The sequence below is a fragment of the Cervus canadensis genome, chromosome 23 (genome assembly GCF_019320065.1).
Source record: "Cervus canadensis isolate Bull #8, Minnesota chromosome 23, ASM1932006v1, whole genome shotgun sequence".
NCBI classification, from domain to species: Eukaryota; Metazoa; Chordata; class Mammalia; order Artiodactyla; family Cervidae; genus Cervus; species Cervus canadensis.
Genome location: NC_057408.1, coordinates 19,138,485 through 19,161,958, shown reverse-complemented (window position 1 = coordinate 19,161,958; position 23,474 = coordinate 19,138,485). Strand labels below are relative to the sequence as shown.

The 23,474-nt window shown below is 52.1% G+C and overlaps 1 protein-coding gene across 4 annotated transcripts in view; it reads right to left on the bottom strand.

Moving 5' to 3' along the window:
- The window catches only part of LOC122425387 (myelin basic protein), a 103,002-nt gene that overhangs the window by 41,706 nt on the left and 37,822 nt on the right, over window positions 1-23,474 (bottom strand). For all 4 annotated transcript variants that reach the window (XM_043443708.1, XM_043443707.1, XM_043443706.1 and 1 more), the window contains exon 3: window positions 18,894-18,981. In XM_043443708.1, the coding sequence (XP_043299643.1) occupies window positions 18,894-18,981 (88 nt within the window). The remainder of the gene's footprint in view (window positions 1-18,893; window positions 18,982-23,474) is intronic.

The window sequence follows — 23,474 nt, the reverse complement described above, 5'->3', positions numbered from 1 at the left end:
CTCTGAATATTCATTGGAAGGACTGATGTTGAAGCTGAAACTCCAATACTTTGGCCACCTGATGCAAAGAACTGAGTCATTGGAAAAGACCCTGATGCTGGGAAAGATTGAGGGCAGGAGAAGGGGACGACAGAGGATGAGATGGTTGGGTGGCATCATTGACTCAGTGGACATGAGTTTGAGCAGGCTCCAGGAGATGGACAGAGAAGGCTGGCGTGGTGTAGTCCACGGGGTCGCAAAGAGTCAGACATAACTTAGCAAATGAACAAGACATTAAGAGAACACAAGAAATTATCATGTACTAGCCTACACAAATGGAAGAAAGGGAATTTGGGAAAGTACAAGAAAAGAACAAGAAAGGCATCATCTCAGAATTAAAGGGATGCATTCAGGTCACTTTCTGACCCTCCTGCCGAGAGCCTGCATCTGTCCACCCATGCCTTCACCGAGGGGAGGCTTGTAGTCCAGCCTTGCTGCTGGTCCTCTGGGCAGGACCTGGACATACCAGGAAGCCCCAGAGTTCCAACAACCCTCCCTACTGCCATGCAGGAGTCCCAAACCCCGAACTCCACTCTGAACTCACAGTCGTCATTTTGCCACTAACCTCCAGCAGCTTCCCACGGAGGAGCTTTTGGTACATATAATATACATGTACTCCCCCCCCCCCATATGACATCTCTCAGATGTTTAGATAGAAAATAAAATTTGTTTCTTCATTTTGAGGGATCAGACCTCATGGTTGTACCTACATTTTCACCTTGGTTTTCAAAACAGTAGCTTTGGGTGGCATATCTAATTAAGTTTACAGCCCAGACTGTAATTGTACTTTCTTATTCTAGGGCTTCCCTGGTGGCTCAGATAGTTAAAAAAAAAAAAAAAAAAAGAAAGAAAGAAAAGAAAAAGAAGGAAAAATAAAAGTCTGCCTGTAGTGCAGGAGACCAAGGTTTGATCCCTGAGTCAGGAAGATCCCCTGGAGGAGGGCACGGCAACCCATTTCAGTGTTCTTGCCTGGAGAATCCCATGGACAGAGGAGCCTGGCGGACTACAGTCCATGGGGTCGTGTGTTAAATTACAGGAAAAAATCCCAAACCAAAGTCACAATTGAATTGCCTTGCTAGGCGTGTGCCCCAGCACAGGTTCCTTTCTGGCTCAGGGCCATGGGTTCCCACCGTCTCTGCCGTCTCTCCCTGGCGGGTCTGACACACGTTCCCGTGCAGTCTCCTGTGGACGCCCCATAGGGAGCCACCCCCAATCGCTCCCTGGTATCTCTCCCAGGGCCTGAGTGCCGGCGAGTGCAGACCACTGTCTAAGGAGCTGTTGAGGCCCACACAGTTCACATTCGAGCTGCTGGCACCAGGGTTCTCAGAAGCTCAGGCAGCGCTTAGGAGGCCCACTGAGGTCACGGGGCCCCGCTCTTGCCATCCCCGCCCTGCTGTAACGTCCATGGTACCGAAGGCAGAAACTACCTGGAGACGGGTCACACAGTGACCCTGCATGGAATGGGGCCCTCTCCTTCCCGGGCCGGGGTGGGCACGGGGCTCTGGGGCACTTGGGCACTTTGCTGTAAATGCACGAAGGCGGGCTTCAGAGCGGCTGGAGGCCCCTGGCCTGGAGCGCGGCAGTTTCTCCTGTACTGATTCGCCGTCTGGTTTCCCACTCACAGTCGCGTTAGGAAGTGTTCTCCAGAAAGGAATCCAAGGCCCCAGTGGACCACAAGATGCTGCTGTTTTAACTGTTCATACGGATCCTTTGTTTCTCACTAAGGGGACCAGCGTGGAACCCACAAAAGCAGAGGAAATCGTTAGGGACCTGGTCTTCCACTTGCTGCTTTTACACTCATGCTTTACAACTTACACTCTCCCTCCATATTTCCTCCGTCAAATGTTCTCTTAAAGATTACTGAGACCATCGACGCCCCTGTACAATGCAGGTTAGCACAAAGATCACGGTTCTAGGCCCTCTTTCGCTCGGACAAGTGACCTGCTGAATGTGTGACCCCTAGATCAGGTCCTTCAGGGTGGGCAACCTGGATCAGAAGGCGGGGGGCAGGCCATTTGAGGTCATAGACCGTTCTGGAGAGTCAAGAAAACCTTAAGGGAGACAGAGACGGTGAGGAACCTAAGAAGTTATCCAACACTCCAGCCTGTTGCAGAAGAGATCTTAGGTCCAAAAAAACCAAGAGAAGGTGACTAGGTTTCCCACAGCCCAGAAAAAACCAAGCAGAAGCTCAGAACTCGAAACTGATGGACAACATGACTTTCTCAAGTGGTCTTTGTAGATTTGGATTCTCCACTGGCTTCTGTGGTGGGAGGATGGGTTGGACGTGCTGTTGCAGGAGTCTCACTGCAGAGCTTTGCAGACGAGTGGTCCCACCCCACCCACCCCCTCCCAGTCCAGCAGAGACCACTCAGAACCCCAGCCTTCTTCCGCAGGCATCTGTCTCCCCAGAACAGAGTCCAGGGAAGTGACTGTAAAGGAGGCAGATGTGGTTTTGTCTGGTGGACCTGGGCCCTGGCCAGATGATGGTTGATGGTGTGAAACTGCTCAAATGCCCAGGTCACTTTGCTCTTAGTGGGGCTAACACCAGGCCTGCCGATACACGTGATCCAACAGAAGAACATCTCGTCTCATCTCACGGGACTGCCCACACAAGAAAGCATCCTGCCCACCCTGTCTGTGGGCTACCAGCCCCTCTCCATCCCGGTGGGAGTGAAGGCACTGCCCTGCCACCAGGCGTGGGGCCTGCCGGGTTCGGGTTAAACACGGATGCCGCGCCCTTCCTCCCTGAGACGGGCCCCAGGTGCTGCCCTCACAGAGCGGCCCGCGGGCTCTGCCCGAGAGACCGCCAGGCTGGACCGGAGCTCGGCCCAGGCACTCAGTCCCTGTCCTGCCAGGGGCTGCCTTAAACCGACGGCCACAAACCAGGCTGTGAGCTCAAAGCCTTGGGCGGAACCTCAGGTGAAAACGACGGGGACAAGCCCGTGGTCTAGAGGGATGAAGGGCAGGAGGGAGCCGCCCCTCACAGGCAGTGGCCATGCGTGCCGAGCCGCCCACCCGAGCAGGCGGGCCCGGGCACCTGCGTGTCTCTGATGGGACCACGCCGCTCCTGCAGGGGGGCTGGCGGGGCCCAAGGAGCCTGGAATTTGCTAGTGTGGGCCAGGGCGAAGAGGACTCCCCTTGTTTGTGGAATACTTCTGTCCCTGGCACTCAGCACTCAGGGTCACCAGGGAGGGCGGAGAAACAAGAAGGCCCATGGTTGTGGCCGTGGTCATGCAGGGGCAGACTCTGCTTCTATGAGAGGCATGCGGCCGCCCGCAGAGGTTTCTTGACAACTCTGCCACAGACGCGTCTTATCAGCCCACCCACCTCACACGAATGCCTCCTTTGTGGACATAGAACATACAGTTTTTATTTACTCTAAATAGCTGGCCCCTGGAACCCTCCCACGGCGGGGTTGGGGTCATGGGTGAGGGAGCCCCACGCAGAGCCGGAGCAGAAGGGGGGCGGGTGGGAGGCCACCCGCCCTCCTCCCCAAACCTGCATCGAACGCCTGGCTCCCCAAACCCAGCTGCTGTCAAGACAGTGATTCCGAAGGGCCTGGTGTTCACAGGGCTCCGTCCCTTGTGCAGCCTCTGGGGGGTCTCACCGTGACCCCGCGCAGACCCCCGCGGCTGCACCACTGCCATGTCAGCGGGGAGCAAACTAGCTGGCAAAGGCCCCCTAATGCTGGTAGGGGTAAACTGAACTTGGACGGCAGGGCTAGAGTCCGCTGGGGTCAAAGCCAACAGGCTCTGACTGATGGTACCACCACTTTCTATGTGACCTTGACCACATGATTTAAGCTCCTAAAGCCTTGGGCATCTCATTTGCAACACTGAACAAATATGTGGTGCCCTCTCATGTCATTGTTCTGACAACACGCGAGGAGCATAAAACAACATGTTGTTAATGCCAGGGGATTTTGTCACTGTTACTATTTTTATGTTGCAAAACTAGCTTGGGAATACCTTGTGGAAAATCCCAGTTTTCCATCCACCATCCATCCACCTAACCAACCACCCATCTGCACATCCAACCATCCACACATCCACTCATCCACACATCCATCCATCCATCTATCTATCCATCAGTCCATCCATCCACACATCCATCCATCTATCCGTCAATCCATCCATCCACACATCCATCCATCTATCTATCCATCAATCCATCCATCCACACATCCATTTATCTATCTATCCATCCATCCACTCATCCACACATCCACCCACCCATCCATCCAGACATTCACTCATCCATCCATCTATCCATCCATCCATTCACACATCCATACATTCACCCACCCATCCATCCGTCCATCCGTCCACACATCCACACATCTATCGATCCATCCATCCAATATTCATTTCATGCCTGTGTGGGCAGAACGCTAAGAATGGGTCCCAACTGTGAAGATAATCGTGAATATAATCCCTTGTATAATCCCTCCTCTGTGTGTGTGTGGGACCCGTGAACATGATAAGGTGCATCTATGGCAAAGCAGAGGTTCTCTGGACTATTTCACTAACCACAGGAGCCTCTGGAAGGCAGAGTCTTCTCCATCTGGAGACATAGACTGAGGCCAGGGAGAGAGATCTAGGTACAGGAAGGATGGGGAGCATGTCGCTGGCTTTAGAAGTGGAAGGACCACCCGCAGGGTCCAGTGACTGGGCTCTAGGAGCCTAGGAGCCTGGCATCGTTCACGGCTCACTCTGCAAAACACAATCGATAGGTTTTCTCTCGGGCGTTTCGGTAACTGAGAACTCGATGCCGAAGTCTCCTCTCGGGCACAGATCTGCCCCGCTGCCCTGTCGGTCCCCGGGAGCCTAGGGAACAATGGTGTCAAACGTCTAGCGGCAGAGATGGCAGTGCCTCGCACAACGTCTGCCTTTCACAGGCGCCTCCCAGCACCTCCCAGCGCCAGTCTGGTGCCAGCCAGTGTCAGCCACTGCTCTTTTTAAGGATAAAAATAACTTGAACACTCTGCAAGGGAAGAAATGGTCAGCGAAATACTTTAAAAAAACTCTCAGGCCGTAAGACATGATTTTTCAGATGAAGAAAAGTGATGTAACAGATAAATGGAAATAAAGTAAACATTCCAAGATACCAGTTATAAAAATGGTCTCAGGTAGACTGTCTTTATCTGCTGCTTTAACTGTCCCCATATACACATTGTTTTAGTTAAGGGTGTGCTGACAGTTTCATGGTTTTTTGGTTTGTTTAGCTCCTTTTTCAGAAATTGTTTTTTAAACAATTTATCATGACCATATAATCAGACACCATGTACATTTTATCAAGTATCTGACTGAAGAAATAGAAAATATTCCCTGTCTACTCATGCAATAAAGGTAGACACATGAAAACACTTATTTCTGAAAATTCTGAAATTAAACAAAATGGCTGCTTATGATAATCTATATTGTGTGGTATAACTTTGAATAATTTGATAATTTCATAAGGAAATTACCATATGTAGAAAGTCAACATTTCCATATCATGAAAATAAATTCATACACAATACACATGGGTGTATTATGAAGTTCTGCAAAATTGAAGAAAAATTGATCTCCCTTAATCTCACTGTGACATTTAACATTTTCATTTCAGATACAATCTGGCATCATTTGTTACAAGTCCTGGACTACTTTTGAGGGACCCTGGTTTCTGAGGAGTTGGAAGAACAATGAACAGTGCAACCTGCCAGGCAGGGAGGCGAGTCCTGGGGAGCAAGGTGCTGTCATTACCTCACTCACCTGTGGTCACCCAGCATCTCATCACCTGTGGTCACCCAGCATCCTCATCACCTGTGGTCACCCAGCATCCTCATCACCTGTGATCACCCTGGCCAGCACCTACGCTCACCTGTGATCACCCAGCATCCTCACCACCTGTGATCACCCAGGCCAGCACCCACACTCACCTGTGGTCACCCAGCATCCTCATCACCTGTGATCACCCAGGCCAGCACCCATGCTCACCTGTGATCACCCAGGCCAGCACCCACACTCACCTGTGATCACCCAGGCCAGCACCCATGCTCACCTGTGGTCACCCAGGCCAGCACCCATGCTCACCTGTGGTCACCCAGGCTAGCACCTGCAATCACCTGTGATCACCCAGGCCAGCACCCCCGCTCACCTGTGATCACCCAGCATCCTCATCACCTGTGGTCACCCAGGCCAGCACCCACGCTCACTCCTGTGGTCACCCAGGCCAGCACCCATGCTCTTCTGTGATCACCCAGGCCAGCACCCTTGCTCACCTGTGATCACCCAGCATCTCATCACCTGTGCTCAACCTGGACAGCACCCACACTCACCTGTGATCACTCAGGCCAGCACCCGTGCTCACCTGTGGTCACCCAGGCAAGCGTCCTCATCACCAGTGATCACCCAGGCCAGCACCTGCACTCACCTGTGGTCACCTAGGCCAGTGTCCTCATCACTTGTGATCATCCAGGCCAGCACCCTCGCTCCCCTGTGATCACCCAGGCCAGCACCTGCACTCACCTGTGGTCACCCAGGCCAGCAATCTCATCACTTGTGGCCACCCAGGCCAGCACCCTCGCTCACCTGTGATCACCCAGGCCAGCACTGCTCAAGCAGGTCTGGAGCAGGCTGCAATGTCCCTTCTGGCCTGAATCTCTACATGTGTCTAAATGCAGTGCATGAAATGTCATCCTTAGAAAGTGGCTGCTAGGGATGAAGCGTTTAATCTCTGTGAATGCTCTGTACCTGGTGAGCACTGAGCTGCTGCCCGTGCTGTGGTGTGAGGGGTGTGAGCTCATCCGAGCACTTTCCAGGGGGACCCTCAGCAGAGGGAGGAGGGACTTGGATCCCCTGGGGGCTGATCTGTCCACATCTGTCTAGACCCTGCGTTAACCTGCGTCACTGTCACGCCCAGACCTTTGGGCCAAGGATCCTTCAGGTCAACCAGCGCCGTTCCTGTGGGCTCCCGGGTCTGGACCCTGCCCAGTCACCACCCGAACGTTCTCTGACCCTGACTCCCACCACTGCCTGGCACTGCTGGCATCAGGCGCATCTGAGCTTCTGAATCCCCAGCTCTGCCGCTCCTCGCGCCACCGTTGTGGCCCTGCAAGTCCCATCGCGCCAGGGTGTGAGTCCCCTCCCCATGAAAACCCCACCCCGCCAAGGTGTGAGTCCCATCCCTGGACACCAGCAGATGCCAATGGTACCTGCTATGCTGCCCAGGTTCAAGTCCAGGTGACGGAGGCATTTCAGGCTCTTCACCTTGATGAGCTGCCCCTGACCCCTCAGGACAAGTTGCCCGCCCCTTGGCCCCGTGGACGTCGCAGGGCCAGCACCTCGCTGACCCGGGGCAATGCCCAGGGGGCCAACAGAGAGGGCAACTGGAGGATGCAGAGAGGGAGGCGAGATCCTGGGACGCGGTTCTGTGAGGCCCCAGAGCGAGGAGCTGTGACCCAGGGAACGTCTGGAAAGGCAAGTGAGAGGAGCCAGGGCCAGCCCTGCCCTCACGGCTCCTCCACACCTGTGGCCGGCAGCTCCGCAGCCTTGTCACGGACCTGTGGCATCCCTCAGGGCTGGCCTCTCTGATCCTCAAGGACAGAGGAGACCTCGGCGCCCAACTGTTGATGAGCCAAAGGCCAAACAAAAACTGTGTGCAGACTCCCCTTTCTACTGCGCTCCAAGTGTCGGCCCCCCACCCGCCGAGAACCCTGCTCGCAGCATCCAGCCACCAGCCCCGTGCCGTGCACAGCCTCCTGGCACCAGGCTGCTCGGAGGCCACACCTAGTAATGGTCATGTTGGTCTGACACTGCAGGGATGGCTCAGCGAGACCCCAGGACTCATGGAGCCCCCCATAGAGACCAGGCCCCTGCTTGGGACCCTCCCTGGAGTGGGGGGCGGCCTCCCTACCGCTGCGCTGTGCTCACCTCCCCACCCGGCCTGCAGCATCTCCACTGAGGGGGTTCTTGCTCACACCTTAGGAAACCCAGGGATTATGTGATGTGTCAATAGACAAGATCAGATCTGAAATGCTAAAATCAAGTTAAACTAAAAGAAGAGAAGAAAAACATTCATTAAAGAGAGTTGTAATTTTTTCTTTTTAAATAAATATGCTTCGAAGAAATGGAAATGTCTGTTTCCTTAACAACAGTGGTTATGATGGTTGTATTTTTGTTGCTGTTGTTGTCATCTTCTGTATGTGTGTATGTGTGTGTGTCTGTAGGTGTGTAGGTGTTCACACGCACTCCCAAGGTTAAAGGATGCCCTTTGTAACAAGATACCTTTGGATATATTGATCAGTGGATGGATATGCTCTTGCTATATTACAATCATGCTTTCTAAGTAATCAGCTCACGTGTCGGGAGTTAATCTGCTTATTCTTTCTCATTAGAGAAGGAACACAGCCATGGCTGGAGGAAACAGGTGACAGGTGGGGATAAAGCAGTCTCTGAGAGCAGCAGGCAGACAGAGGGCCCTGGCCTGGCCTCCCCAACCTCCACACAAACAGCAGAGACCACGGACAAGGCAACCCTGATCACGGCATTAACTGATCAGTTTTGGCAGTATCTGACTACAGCAAGCTAGCAGCGAGGCTTGAGGACAGCCACCCCATGGAGACATTTAAAAGACAGGTTTCCTAACAGAAAGCGCCTGCACCACGACCACTGACCTCTGGGGTCACTTCTGCCAACCTCTGCAGGTTAGAGTGTTCCCACAAGGACTAGGATCACTGGGATAAACAATCACAAAATCCCATACTTTTCAATACATTCCTTCTTCTGTAGCAAGGCAACTGTCAGCTTAAAAAATTACTCTCATGAATTTAATCTCTTTTTCTATTAGAAAAAGCACAAAGAGAGAAATTGCTTGAGTGATGGCAAGTGGGTGACATGTAGGAAACAGGAGACCCACGTTCCCCAACAACTGCAAGGACTGAAACATATTTGTTCTGAGGTAGCAACAGAACACGTTACTAAAAGTGCATGGGGCAGGAAGGTACTGCTTGGAAAATCCAGCAGCAAAGTTGAAGCAGGAGTCTGTGGCCAGCCTGCGCACAGATCTAACATTCGTGTCAGGGACATACAGCACTTTATTGATACACGCTGTTAACAAAATGTTCAAAATACTTAGTGATCTGCACATTCAATTTGCTGGGCCAGATTGCATGTTAACTACAGATGATAATGTGTGTGTATCTCCTAAATATCATACTTCATTTATATGAAATAAAAATCCAGGGTCGCTTGGTGTCTAGGGGCCTCGGAGCTGTCTGCTAGTGAGGCTGATGTAACGGCTCCTCCTGAACGTTTGCAGAGATGGAACCGCGCTTGTGCGCGAGCAAAACAGCCACTCCTGCGAAAGTGTGTGCGAGCACCCACCACCCTTCTCCCCAGTGCAGGAGACATAAGAGATGCGAATTCCAACCCTGGGTCGGGAAGATCCCCTAGAGAAGGGAATGGCTACCCAGTACTCTTGCCTGGAGGATGCCATGGACAGAGGAGCCTGGGGGACTACAGTCCATGGAGTCAAAAAGAGTCCAACAGGACCCAGCGACTGAACTGAGCATAACAGCCTTCGTGGGAAAGAGGGAAGGCGGACCCACCCCTCAGAGATTCCTGGAGGACACGGAGCCCTTCCCACACGGGAATAAGAACAGACAAGGCCACGGCCACCTCCCGAACTGGTGGGAGGAGGACCGCCCGCCCAGAGAGGCGAACTCGCCCTGCCCTGTCGGTAACTCGGCCTTGAGGAGGTGGGTCTCCAGTTAACCCCAGAACCGGAGGCGACAGCGCCCCAGCCACATGCCAGCTCCCGAGGCCACGTTGCGAGTTCAGGTCAGCTTGAGGTGGCGATTGGACATGATCCCTTTTCCTGATGGAAACCAAACGTGGGTACTTTCGAGGTAGGGACCCGAGACCCACCAGGATCACCAGTCACAAGAGTGGTGTGGATGTGGGGAAAGGGGCCACGAGGAGGTGCGGGGCTTCTGAGGCCCCCCGACCTCGGCTGGATGCGGGGCTGTCTACCCGCCAGCCCCTCACAGCGGCTATTTGTGCCAGTGTGGCCTGTGTCCCCTTTTGTTCTGGAAATGGTTCCGTTGTCCTTTTGTGAGTCTGATGGCCTCAAGTGACTCTGAGCAGCACATGCTATTCCACAAGCCAGGGCCAGCGGGGGAGCGTCCGGGCAACCGGCCGCGGGCCTCTGCCCATCTGACCACTGGTGCGGGCCGAGGCCCCGCCAGCTCGCCGCGGGGCACAGGGGGCCTCACTCCCGCCTGGACCACAGTCGGCACGGGGGGCATGGCGCTGCGGGTCCCCAGGGGGCGTGCTCGGACATCCCAGCAAACAGGCAGTCACCTGCCCCCCGGCTCCGCCCACATCCAGGCCTCCCGGCCCCGCCCACGTCCAGTCCCCCCGCCCCCTCCCACGTCCAGGACCCCGGCCCCTCCCACGTTCAGTCCCCCCGGCCCCGCCCACATCCAGTCCCTCCGGCCTCTCCCACGTCTAGTCCCCCCGGCCCCGCCCACATCCAGGCCCCCCACGGCCCCGCCCACGTCCAGGCCCCCCGGCCCCGTCCACGTCCAGGCCCCCCGGCCCCGCCCACACCCCGGCCCACCTCGGAGGCCACTCGCTCAGCCGCCACCCACCACAGGCAGAAAGCCTCAGGTGTAAAGGGCTCAGGCGGGCGGTCACACTGGCTGCGGAGTCCTTGGTGAAAAGCCGCAGTTTGCAAAGGTGCCTTAGAGAGAGGAGGGGCGGGGGGCGGGGTCCCAGGTCCCACCCACCCCTCCGTCATCCACCAGGTGACCGAGGGCCACCGGTTGGGCTCTGGGAGGCAGATGACACATGAGATGCCAACCCCCACTGGAGGGTTGCAGGCAGGGCAGGCTCACGGACCCTCAGTACCCGTGAAGGGCGCTGTCCCCTCAGGGACATGGCCCTGGGTCCCAGCCCTCAGGTGGAAGCTGCCCGCCGCCCCCGAGTCACTGCAGACAGGGAGCCTGCCCTCGGTGGGCTGTGACACAGCTCAAGTGATGACACTGAGCTCTGAGGGCTGAGGGCTCGTTTCCGGGGCTGGCACAGCCCCCGTCCCCGTGCCGCTCTCTTCTGAGGGGGCTGGTCACCTGGGTGCGGAGGCCTGGGGAAGGGCTGCCCGGGCAAAGGCCCTGAGCCCCAGGAGCCAGGAGTAGGTGGGGGTGGGGCAGGGAGTGCCGGCCTGCAGGGCCCCAGGGGTATGGGGAGTCTGGAGGGCTGCGAGCAGGGGTGATGAGCGCAGAGGGGCGCGCTGAGGATGGAGGTCGGGCTCCTGGAGGGATCCAGGTGAGCGTGCTGGCGGCCTGGACCACGTGCCCTGACAGGTGCCAAGTCAGTGCTGGCCAGCCAGTAAGTGCTTCCCAGGTGGTGCTAGTGGTAAAGAACCTGTTGCTAATGCAGGAGACACAAGAGACACAGCTTCGATCCCTGGGTGGGGAAGATCCCCTGGAGGAGGGCATGGAAGCCCACTCCAGGAGGAGCATGGAAATCCTCTTGCCTGGAGGATCCCATGGACGGAGGAGCCTGGCGGGCTATGGTCCATAGGGTTGCAAAGAGTCAGACACGACTGAGTGACTTACACCCAGCACGGTGAGTAAGCAAGACAAACTTATGCGGATGCTGGAGGCTGTAGACCAGCACTCTCAGCAGAGAACACAACAGCAACATGGCCCACCCTGTCCTCGCAGGAAAGGGACAAAGGAACAAGTTGGTGCTCAGACTCCTGGAGACCTCGGTGAGTTATCGCTAGACGCCCCTTTCTCTTCTGTTGTTTTCCTCTGATGATCTACTTCATCTTTAGGAAAACGAGGCTCAGAGCAGAAAACCCAGAAACAGAGAGCCAACACACAGCCACACCCATTTAATTTAAATACTATACATGTGATTGAATATCATGTTTTTATGTGGACTAGTTAAAGGTCATGGGGGCTTCAGGCAGGCTGCCCGGATGGACGGGCTGAGGGCCACTGCCTGCCTGGCTCAGCATCTGCCCTGGGCACCGACCTGGCCTCTTTCGGACTGTTTAACTTTGATGACCCCTCACGACAGCCTGGAGCTCTGAGGTGCTCAGAGTCCCTTCCACACGGTAACTGGAGCGCATAGAGGCTGAGCCCCCCGCCCAGAGGTCTGCTCCACACTCCCAGCTGCCAGGTGATGCAGCCTCACTCAAGAAACAAGATGATCCCAGAGGCCAGGACATCGGTCCAGCAGCTTGGGTGGAGGCGGCGGAGCAGACCTGACACCCTACAGACAGAAAACAAAACTCCGCTCACCTTGAGGGCGTCACCCGAGCACCTCTGGGAGCTGCGGGCCTCAGTTCAGTTCAGTCGCTCAGTCGTGTCCGACTGTTTGTGACCCCATGGACCGCAGCACGACAGGCCTCCCTGTCCATCACCAACTCCCGGAGTTTACTCACGCTCATGTCCATTGCATTGGTGATGCCATCCAGCCATCTCAGCCTCTGCCATCCCCTTCTCCCGCCTTCAATCTTTCCCAGCATCAGGGTCTTTTCCAATGGGGGGCCTCAGCCAGAAATAAACACAACTGAGAATGGGGAGAGTGCCCCCAGAGGACTGCCTGGGAACTACAAGGAGAAATGTACTTAAAACAGGGCTTCCCAGGTGGCTCTGCTGCGGCTGCTAAGTCACTTCAGTTGCATCCGACTCTATGTGACCCCTTAGACGGCAGCCCTCTAGGCTCCGCCGTCCCTGGGATTCTCCAGGCAAGAACAATGGAGTGGGTTGCCATTTCCTTCTCCAATGCATGAAAGTGAAAAGTGAAAGTGAAGTCGCTCAGTCCTGTCCGATTTTTCCCGACCCCATGGACTGCAATCCACCAGGCTCCTGCGTCCATGGGATTTTCTAGGCAAGAGGACTGGAGTGGGGTGCCATGGCCTTCTCCCCCAGGTGGCTCAGCGGTAGAGAATCCGCCTGGCAGTGCAGGAGACCCTGGTTTGATCTCTGGGTTGGGAAGATTCCTTGAAGGAGGGCATGGCAACCCGCTCCAATATCCTTGCCTGGAGAATTCCATGGCCAGAGGAGCTTGGCCGGCGACAGTCCGTGGGGTTGCAAAGAATTGAACACAACTGAGTACTTTAAAGACACAAGGTATCATCATATTCAGTCAAATGCACAGAGAAGTGATAACCTATGATGTTTCACTGCTCTAACAAATCTGTCAAATGAGTGGTGCCTCTTTCCCTAAGGACCATCCCGGACAAGCCCCTGTTCTCCTGGTGGGGCTCAGAGCAGGGCGGGTCCCTGGGCTGCCATCCCGTGTCTCGCTCCACCTCTGTCTTCCCTGTCCGGGCAGTCAGACTCTTATGGACACAGTGAGTGGGTGGACAGGATGATTTCTAACATTCCTTCGAGTTCTCTTCACTTCTTTTCTTCTTCAATTTTCTTCTTCACTCTTCTTCTTCACTCTTCTCTTCACTTGTGACTTTGATTCTGTGGTTTTTATCTACCCCAGAGATGCACTCACAGGATACTGATTCTATCGCTTGTCTAGATACGAAGTCATAGTCAGGCTCATAGTCAGCAGCTCATTAAGGCTGCCCTCAAATATTTCGGGGAAGAGGTTGTGCAGTGATTGTTTCTGAAGGACACAGATGCTGTCTGGGAGGGACTGAGCTGAGTCTGCTGGGCAGGAAAGAGTAGGCTCCCTCACCTGCATTCATTACTGAACTGACACAGAATTTCAGATCAGTAATGCCCACTACTTATGGATTTTGTAACTCAATCCAATCATCATAATATATTAAATATCACTTAAATAGCATATCAAAAAGATTTCCTTGTGGAAGGTTCTTGGAAATTAAAAAAAAAAGTGCAACATTTTTTTTAATGCTACATGAAAATTCTTAGGGCAATATCTGTCTGCGGCAGAGTAGACAAACGGCTGGGTGTTATCTCGGGCTGCACAGAGCCCACAAGTCCACCCCGTCCAGTGGGGAGCCCGCTTCTGCTCCCTGAAGCCGAGCAGCTGTGGGCTCTGGCACCAAGGGCAGCTTGAGCCGAAAACGAAACTCATTATCCAGCTGATCACTATTTGCATGTGAAACGAATCACCTACACGCCGTAAAAATACCTTGAGGTCACTGACTGCCACCTCACTGACTGCCACCTGATCGCCTGCGATAACAGTTTAAACAGGAAAACACCCTCGCAGTGTGCTAACTACAGCTCTGCTTCCTTTGAGGAGCACACGCAGACGTCTGTCTGAAAACAACAGCTGTCACTGCGGCAGACGGGGTGGGGGGACCTGCAAGCCCCGGGCGTCAGCTCGTTTCTCACTCGCGGTGGCTCTGTTGTCATCTCCACGCGCTGGCGAGGAGGCCGACACACAGACAGATGAGGACGGACACTGCCCCAAACACGCGGCTAAAAGGTGGGGGCGGGGAGTCGACGCCGCCTCCTGTGTAAAAGGAGAAGCTGACGAGGTCTCACTTCCATCAGGTAGCTGGGAAGCTCTAGGTTAAATGTCAAATTCAACTGTAGCAACTGCTGTACAGTCAAGAAATGTACGTGGGGCCTTACTTCATCTCCGTCTGATTTTTTTATGTTTCATTTCTTTGTGTGCTTTCTCAGAGTAAATTAACTCTGGCCTTGTAAAATAAAAACACACATATATACATATATATTACACATATGTGTGTATATATACTTCTATCCACTTGAAATAGTGGTAAAGGACCCGCCTGCCAGTGCAGCAGACGTGAGAGATGTGGGTTCAATCCCTGGGTCAGGAAGATCCCCTGGAGGAGGACAATCCACTTCAGTATTCTTGCCTGGAGAACCCCGTGGACAGAGGAGCCTGGTGGGCTATAGTCCATGGGTCACAGAGAGTTGGACACAACTGAAGCAACTTAGCAGGCATGCATGCCACTTAAAATATATATATTATCAGTAATACACAATGTCTATGCTTTGTAGCTTTTTTCTTCTGTGTGCTGTGCTGTGCTTGGTTGCTTAGTCATGACCAGCTCTTTGTGACCCCATGGACTGTAGCCCACCAGGTTCCCCTGTCCACGGGATTCTCTAGGCAAGAGTACTGGAGTGGGTTGTCATGCCCTCCTCCAGGAGATCTTCCTGACCCAGGGATCAAACCTGTGTCTTCTGCATTGCAGGCGGATTCTTTACCAGCTGAGCTACCAGGGAAGTCCTTATACTTATATACATATACTCAGATGTTTCTAATATGAGTACTTTCCCCCTAGACATTGAACCTGGACAATTCTACCTCCATTATCTGACCTGACTCGGTGCGTTCTCAGGATCCCATGACTCTGTGAGCTGCACTAGCTCCATCCAGTGTGACAGGACTCCATCTGCTCTGACCTCTGAGACGAGCAGCATGTCTAGAAGGGACCACGGTCACTCTGGAAAGAGCAGGGCTGCCCTCTCTTGGAGACTTCTGTCCTCTGGGCATGTCAGGGAGACCCAAGTCTTCTGCCCACCTCGGCTGAACCACCTGCCCTGCTTTAGCCCCCTGACTAGTGAGCGCTGGGGGAGGAGGTTGGGTGAGCGTCTACCTTCTTTCCTGCCTGGATTTCCAACCACAAGGCTAGTTTGTGCCAAGTGTGTGGATATGAGGTTCAGAAAAAGCCTGGTAATTGTCCCACTGCAGAACACCCTGGTTCCCCAAAGCCCAGGCAGCACATGGTTCTCATAGGGTGACTGAGTCCTAAACTGTTTCTTCCTCTCTGGGTGACCAGGCAAAACAGTCCCAAGTGTAGCCACCTGTGGCCCAAAGACAAATTACACAAAGATTTCCACGAGCGTGCCAATGAGTTATTAACTTAGATCTAAATCATTCAGTAAAAATTTCCCAGGAAATGAAAAAGTAAATATAACTGATGAGTAAGTCTGGGGCTTCCCAGGTGGCACAGTGGTAAATGCAGGGGACCCAGGTTCGATCCCTGGGTCGGGAAGATCTCCTGGAGAGGGCATGGCAACCCCCTTCAGTATTCTTGCCTGGAGAATCCCATGGACAGAGGAGCCTGGCAGGCTACAGTCCATGGGGTCACAGAGTCTGACATGCCTGAGCCCAGGAAAGCCTGCAGGCGTTCCCCAGACATGGAGGAAGTCCCTCTGGTTTGAGCTGTGCAACTCATGGCTTCAGGCATGTGAGCCCGGCACTCAGCACCTGTGTGGGGTCAGCACCGGTCAGAGCCTATAAACTCTCCATCGGGCCTTTAAGCAGGACTCTCACAGAGCTGCCTTGACCTCCGCCGCGACCCCGAGGACACGCATTCCGCAGACTCGGGTTAGGATAAGGCTGATGACCTCTCCGCACCCCTCACCCACCCCGGAGTTCTCTGACACGTGGACAGAATGATGCCCAGGAGCCTGAGGAGCGTGGTTAAGGGGCTGCTGGTGACTCGTGGCTCATGGAGCATCATGGGAGCACAGTTTCTTCTTGTGTTTAGGGAGTTTCTGTCTGGTCAGGGAAAGACCCAGTTGCTGATTTCATTGGAATGACATTTGTATACACTTCAGAAATTTGACAAGAATTCACATATACTTCCCCCAAGAGTAGATAGTCAAGACTGATAGCCAAGATTATTTCAGCCTCTTTCTCCCTCATCACTCCGCACCTCCAGGCCGGGTGTCTTTGGACCCCCAGGAAGGCATTCGGATCGGGAGGTTATATGAAGTTCAAAAGCAGATGTCTGATAGCCATGCAGGGCCACATCTGCTTGACCCAGGACGGCGGAGCACAAGGCAGGGAAGCCTGGGAGGGGTCCTGTCCCGGGCCAGCCCATCCGCGGTCACACTTCCCCTGGCCGTGACTCAGCCGTGACAGCGGCTCTCGCCCTGAGGGTGACGAGCAGGGAACTGCTCCCCAGTCACCCTGATGGGCTGAGAGCCCGGGCTGTGAGCAGAACCTCAGATCAGCAGATATTTGAGCTGGTCTTACTGTTCAAGTCACCGGGCGCGCGCAGTAGACAAGACAGGCAGAAGCTGGCTGATGGCCCGATTCTTCCCAGTAAAAAGCAAACCTAGCTTTGGACTGGGATGTTTGTGCTTCCATTGGTTTTCACATTCAACTCTAGATAATAAAAAACTCTCCAAATTGCAGATGGATCTGAGAAGGTTAAAGAGGGCTACCTTTCAAAGTACTTCAGGAATTATAACACATTTATAACTTAAGGAAAAGGCTTATAATAGATTGTTTTCATGTCATACATACATTATACACATGTATATATCAATAAAACTGTGTGTGGGCATGCTGATAGCAAAAGAAAAGGCTGATGTTGTTACGAATAATCCTAAAAGCAGCTAATCTGGAGAATAATGATAAAGATGATGCTTACTTTAAAAATAAGTGAGCTTAGCCAAAACAACTCTAAAAACTTGCTCTTCTTCATATGTAGAACCTAAAATGGACATTTCTGTTTTGTCATTTTCTTTTATGTGTTTATACACGTATGCAGTTGGAATAGAAGACTAAAGACACCTTTTAATCTAGAGGATTACAGGCAGCTTTAGTGTTAAAGTCACTGACACTCAGAGGCTCTGTACAGACTCACAGACTGTGCCCCCCTCTAGACCCTAAGGAAAGCAGGCTGCTCTCCAGGCAGGCTGCCCCCCACTTCCTCTGCCCCCATAGAGCGCAAACCCCACCACCAAGAGGCGCTGGGCTGTTCAGGCCCCAAGAAAACCCCCATGGAAATCAGCAAAGAGCAGTGGCTCCTCTCCCACCCGCCTATCTTGACTCCACCACGCTAATCCTCAGGGCTTCGTCTCTGGGCCTTTGGGTTGATTTTCATGGAAGCTTAAGATACTGAGAAAGTGGGCAGTGGTACTCTGTCTAGTTCCATCCTTCTTGTGTGCTGCTCAATAGGATGGGATTACAGAAAAAGAAAGGATTTTTTTTAAAAACAGCAGATAGATCGGGAACAAAATAAAAAAAACTCGGGTGGATTTTCCTGCCTGACAAGTGCAGTGTGAAGAGACTCTTTTTAGAAATAAGCAGAGACCTGGCCAGACCCTGTGGGGAGGCCTGGCTCTGTGACTGCAGACCTGCAGGCAGGGCTGACAGTGGCTAAAGTATGTCTTAGCAGCCAGAGAACGGCCCCTCCGTTTTGATAAGCGAGCCACCAGGAGCTGGCCTCTAGGAATAGGAACACGTGGAGAAAGGAGCGGTATCTACGGGCAGGTCTGCGCGAGCCCCAGCTTGTCCTGTGGCCCTGGGCGAGTCACCCAGGGTCACCATCACGCAGCAGAGGGGGACCCAAGAGTGAATGTACAAAAATCGGTGGGAACCTGCCCGTTCACTCCCGGGGTGAGAGGCAACCTCCATCTCCAGGGCAACGAGTAAGTAAACTTTTACAGAAAACATATTTCCCAACACCTCCTGAGTCACTCTTGGTAGTTAAAATAAACACCAGCGTGTCCAGGCCCTGGGACTACTGCCCTTCCTCATTAGATATTTTTAACGTGCACTGTTACCACTTCTAATGTCCACACCCAATTGATCAAATAAATGATCAGAGAAACATTGCATAGCAAGGGGAAACCTGGGAAATTTCTGGTGTCTGTGGGCATAAAACAGCACGTGAAACCCAACCAAGAGCACAAGCAAGATGGAGACGGGTACTGAGGGTGGCCAGGGCAGTCTCATGGGGGTGGAGAATGCAAGGGTGTTCTCAGGAGGTGGATGGAGGGGACTTAGCCTCCAGGTTTCTGTACAGCCTGCTCTTCTAACAGTGAGAACGGATTCACAGTTCACTCATGTAATTAAAAAATTAAGACCTTCTCCAAATGAGCATGTGTTTGCCCACGATCACCATAGGAAATCACATCTTCTCATTTTCATGTTACGTACCAAACACATCACTGTCTTCTGAGATCTCCCGGGAAAGGTCACGAGTGTTTCTCTTCTTTTCATATTCTCCTCTGTTAGTTTCACTATCCTGGGAAGGGGGAAGAAAAAAAAAACAACACAACATAAACTCTTAAAATACTCTAAAATGTCTTCTTACTGACACAGTTTGAAACTGATAAACAAATTCACATCCATCCTCAAAGTCAGATGGAATTTCAGTTCAGGGTGTGGATTTCTGTACAGGATGTGGAATTCTGCTTTGTTTTCTCTGCCTGAGCATGCAAGCATCTGGAGGATGTATTTTCGTATAGAAGAAACTGAAATGATTAAATTAAACAAGCTAGACATTATCCCATGTATCTCAGGAACATGACTACTTGGTCGCTGTTTTGGATTGTGAGCTGAAAGCATGGGATGGAATTGATACCAAACCTGATTCCCTTGGGTTCTAACTTTCTTCCAGTGGTAGCCCTGGGAGAGAAAAGGACATGGAACTACTGACTAGTTCAAAACTGGGAAAGGAGTACGGTCAAGGCTGCCTATTGTCACCCTGTCTATTTAACTTATATGCAGAGTACATCATGAGAAACGCTGGGCTGGATGAGTCACAAGCTGGAATCAAGACTGCTGGGAGAAGTATCAAGAACCTCAAATTATGCACATGATACCACTCTAATGGAAGAAAGTGAAGAGGAACTAAAGAATCTCTTGATGAAAGTGAGAGAGGAGGGTGAATAGGCTGGCTTAAAGTCAACATTCAGAAAACTAAGATCATGGCATCCAGTCCCATCACTTCATGGCAAATAGATGGGGATACAATGGAAACAGTGACAGACTTTATTTTTGGGGGCTCCAAAATCACTGCAGATGGTGACTGCAGCCATGAAATTAAAAGATGCTTGCTCCATGGAAGAATAGCTATGACCAACCTAGGCAGCATATTAAAAAGCAGAGACATTACTTTGCCAACAAAGGTCTGTTTAGTCAAAGCTGTGGTTTTACCAGTAGTCATGTATGGATGTGAGAGTTGGACTATAAAGAAAGCTGAGCACCGAAGAATTGATGCTTTTGAACTGTGGTGTTGGAGAAGACTCTTGAGTCCCTTGGACTGCAAGGCGATCCAACCAGTCCATCCTAAAGGAAATCAGTCCTGAATATTCATTGGAAGGACTGATGCTGAAGCTAAAGCTCCAATACTTTGGCCGCCTGATGCAAAGAACTGACTCATTAGAAAAGACCCTGATGCCGGGAAAGATTGAGGGCAGGAGGAGAAGGGGATGACAGAGGATGAGATGGTTGGATGGCATCACTGACTCAATGGACATGAGTTTGGGTAAACTCCGGGAGTTGGTGATGGACAGGGAGGCCTGGTATGCTGCAGTCCATGGGGTCACAGAGATGGACATGACTGAATGACTGGACAACAGCGGCAGCCCTGGGGGAGAGCCCCTTCCAGGGGGAAGTACTGATACTAACGTCCTTGGCCCACCTGGACTTCTGAGGGGAGGGGCTGGACTGGCTGGGTCTCTGCCCTGTCTCCTCTGGGAACATGCACCCTCAGAGCTGGAGTTTCTTCCCTCCCCTCCCCTACTCCCTCTGCTCTTTTATGGAGACCATGGTGCTTTTTTGGGGGGCTTGGGGGTACCCCTTGTCTTTTTTCTTGTTTATGTCAAATTTTTCCCCCCAGGGTGCTTTTTGAATTTAAAAATTTAAGTGCACAGAATAGATGTGGTTCAGTTTCTATTTTAAATCAATTTTATTGTATTTAATTATTTTCCTATGGAAAGCCTGTACTTGACATCAAATTCAAAAGGCACTGAAAAGGTCACGGGGAGATGGGTAGGCTCCCTGGGCACCTCCCAGCTGCAACCCCGCCTGTGGGTGAACTTCTAACTTCTAGCCTCTGTCTTCCTCAAAACAGCCTGGGCTCATTTCAGCCATTGCCCAGGTTCACTCCCTTGTTCCTCCTTTTTGTCTTTATGTAAATGCGGCCACACTCTGGATATGGCTCTGCTTCTTGCTCTGTCACTGAACCAAGAGTCCTGGAGAGGGTGTCCCTGAGGACACGCTGTCCTGGTCAGCAGGGACCCAGCCCCGCATCACAGTGTCACTCCTCCCAGGTGATCAGGCTCCTGCCCAGGACCCTGTGACCTGTTATGACTGATGCTGCCTTAATCCTTGCTTGCTTGCTCAACGTTGCACAAGACATTTCTGGAGGCTGAATGAGTCAAACCGTAATCTTTTAAAGACAGTGCCTAACTTGGCTTCTGGCCACACCGTGGGCAGCCTGCCTCGCTGAGCTCCCCTCCCTGCTGCTTCACTCTCTGGGCTCCATGCACACTTCACATGGCTATCTGTCAGATCATCCCCTCCGCCTGGCCTGGGGCTTCAGGCTCTCACCGAGCCCCACCCCAACGCCAGTGGCTTCCCTGCCTCCAGTCCCCTTCTTGTGTCCCTCCTCCCCCCATGCTGTAGATCTGAGCTGGTCTCTACTGTAGACCAATATGCCCCATCCCTGTCTCCCCACCAACACTGTAAAATTTTGAGAATGGGGACCTTGCCTGATAAATCTTTCTAGCCCCAAACCTGGCACAGTGCCTGGTCCCCCACAAGTGCTGGAGAGAAAGCCTCAATTTTATGCTGTTTAAGAATAGCTTGAGGGCAGGAGGACAAGGGGATGATGACAGAGGATGAGACGGTTGGATGGCATCACCAACTTGATGGACATGAGTTTGAGCAAGCTCTGGGAGTTGGGGATGGACAGGGAAGCCTGGTGTGCGGCAGTCCATGGGGTCACAAAGAGTTGGACATGATTGAGCGACTGAACTGAAGACTAGTTTTAAATGGCTAAGTTCTGTTTTGGCAGAGGGAGCCAAAGGTAACGTAGTATGTATTTTTTCGTATCTACCTATTTATTTTTAGAAGAGAGTAAAGCCTGGAACAGAAAGAATTTTGTGACAGATTCTTTCATCAGCTATAAATCCCTGTTACCTGTGTTGGTTTCGCGTCTCCCTTCTATGCTGGTACCAACATCAGGTGCTGTGCTAAGTCATCCCAGTCATGTCCGCCCCTTTGTGACCCTATGGGCTGTAGCCCGCCAGGCTCCTCTGTCCATGGGGTCCCCCAGGCAAGAATACTGGGGTGGGTTGCCATTTCTCCTCCAGGGGATCTTCCCCACCCAGCGTTGGAACCCAAATCTCTCCTGCATTGGCTGGTGGGTTCTTTACCATCTGGGAAACCCATCAATATCATATCTTTCACTAACTACAAAATAATAAGCTTTATTGGAGAAGTGGTTAATTAAATACAATCTAGCTGCTACTGTAAATCATTGTGGATATTTTTCCCAAGTTTTAAAGTCAGGATGCTCCTGCAAAATCAATGTCTTCTACCTAGAATGGACAGTGTTTTCCTTCTCGGTAAAACTCAGTAAAACAGTGCTGAGGGGCAGGGATGATGGTTCAGAGGAAAAGCCTGATATTTCAAGCAAATCACTGTGCTTTCAGTGAATGGAGGTTTATGATATGGTCACACAGCTTCCTCACATCCATGGGTGAGGCTGGAGTGGCATCGTGGTGAGGAGAAGCTTCGTGTCTCACACCATGCCTCATGCAGCCTCTGGGCTGTGGTAAGAGGGCTCCCTTCCATCAGAGCGCCCACAGGTGCAGCCCCGGGCAGTGATATAGGCAGGACCACAGAGGTACCTCCCCCTCCTCCCCCATCTTCTCCCTTCTCCGTACCAACCCTCTACTTGAGTAAACATCTCTCCCCCACACCATGGAGCACAAGGGTGTGTGGAAAGTACATGCTGCCCTGGGAAATTTACTGACTAATTTCTGTCCAAAGGAAAAAACTTGTTTCTGAGACCTGATAGTGTTACTATTTGTGAGTATAAAAAACATCCCTAATAAAGAACACATTTTCAATAAGCAAAATGCCCACAAGTGATACAAAGAAAATAAAGGTGATGTGTCTCAAATGGAATGGAATTTCTATGATAAAGAAGAGCTTCCTGTGAGTTATAAAATGTGATAAAGGGCTCAGCCTGTAAGAGGGTCAGGCCCGGGACATGGAGACCCTGAGTGTACTTGTCCCAGTGTGTCCTGGTGCTTATATTGTGTCAGTGACTGTAAGTCTCTGAGTGCATTTAATATTTGTGGCAGTTTTCCCTTCCATCAGCCTAACTGTGTAAGATTCCACTTACTTTCCCCTGTGAATTTCAGGGGAAAATACAACAAGCAAAACCCCCATAATTATCAATGAGATTCATTATTCAACAACATTGGCACAATGTTCATCATAATTCTAACCATCATGTCCAATCCCCTGGCAATAGACCCCATCCTTTCAAGTGCATCACTGTTAATTTTAGAGATTTTCTTCTACTTGGTACAGCTACCGACACACACACATACAATTATGGAGAAAAAGATGCTTTTTGTCAGCCCAGCCTTTTTATAAGACTGATAGTCTCAGGGTGGCAATTTTAGGAGGAATGACCTGGAGGATATGTTGCTGATCATTATAGAAACTTTTGACAAATAACAAGAAAGCTCTGGGGGAGGGGTAAAAAAAAAAAAC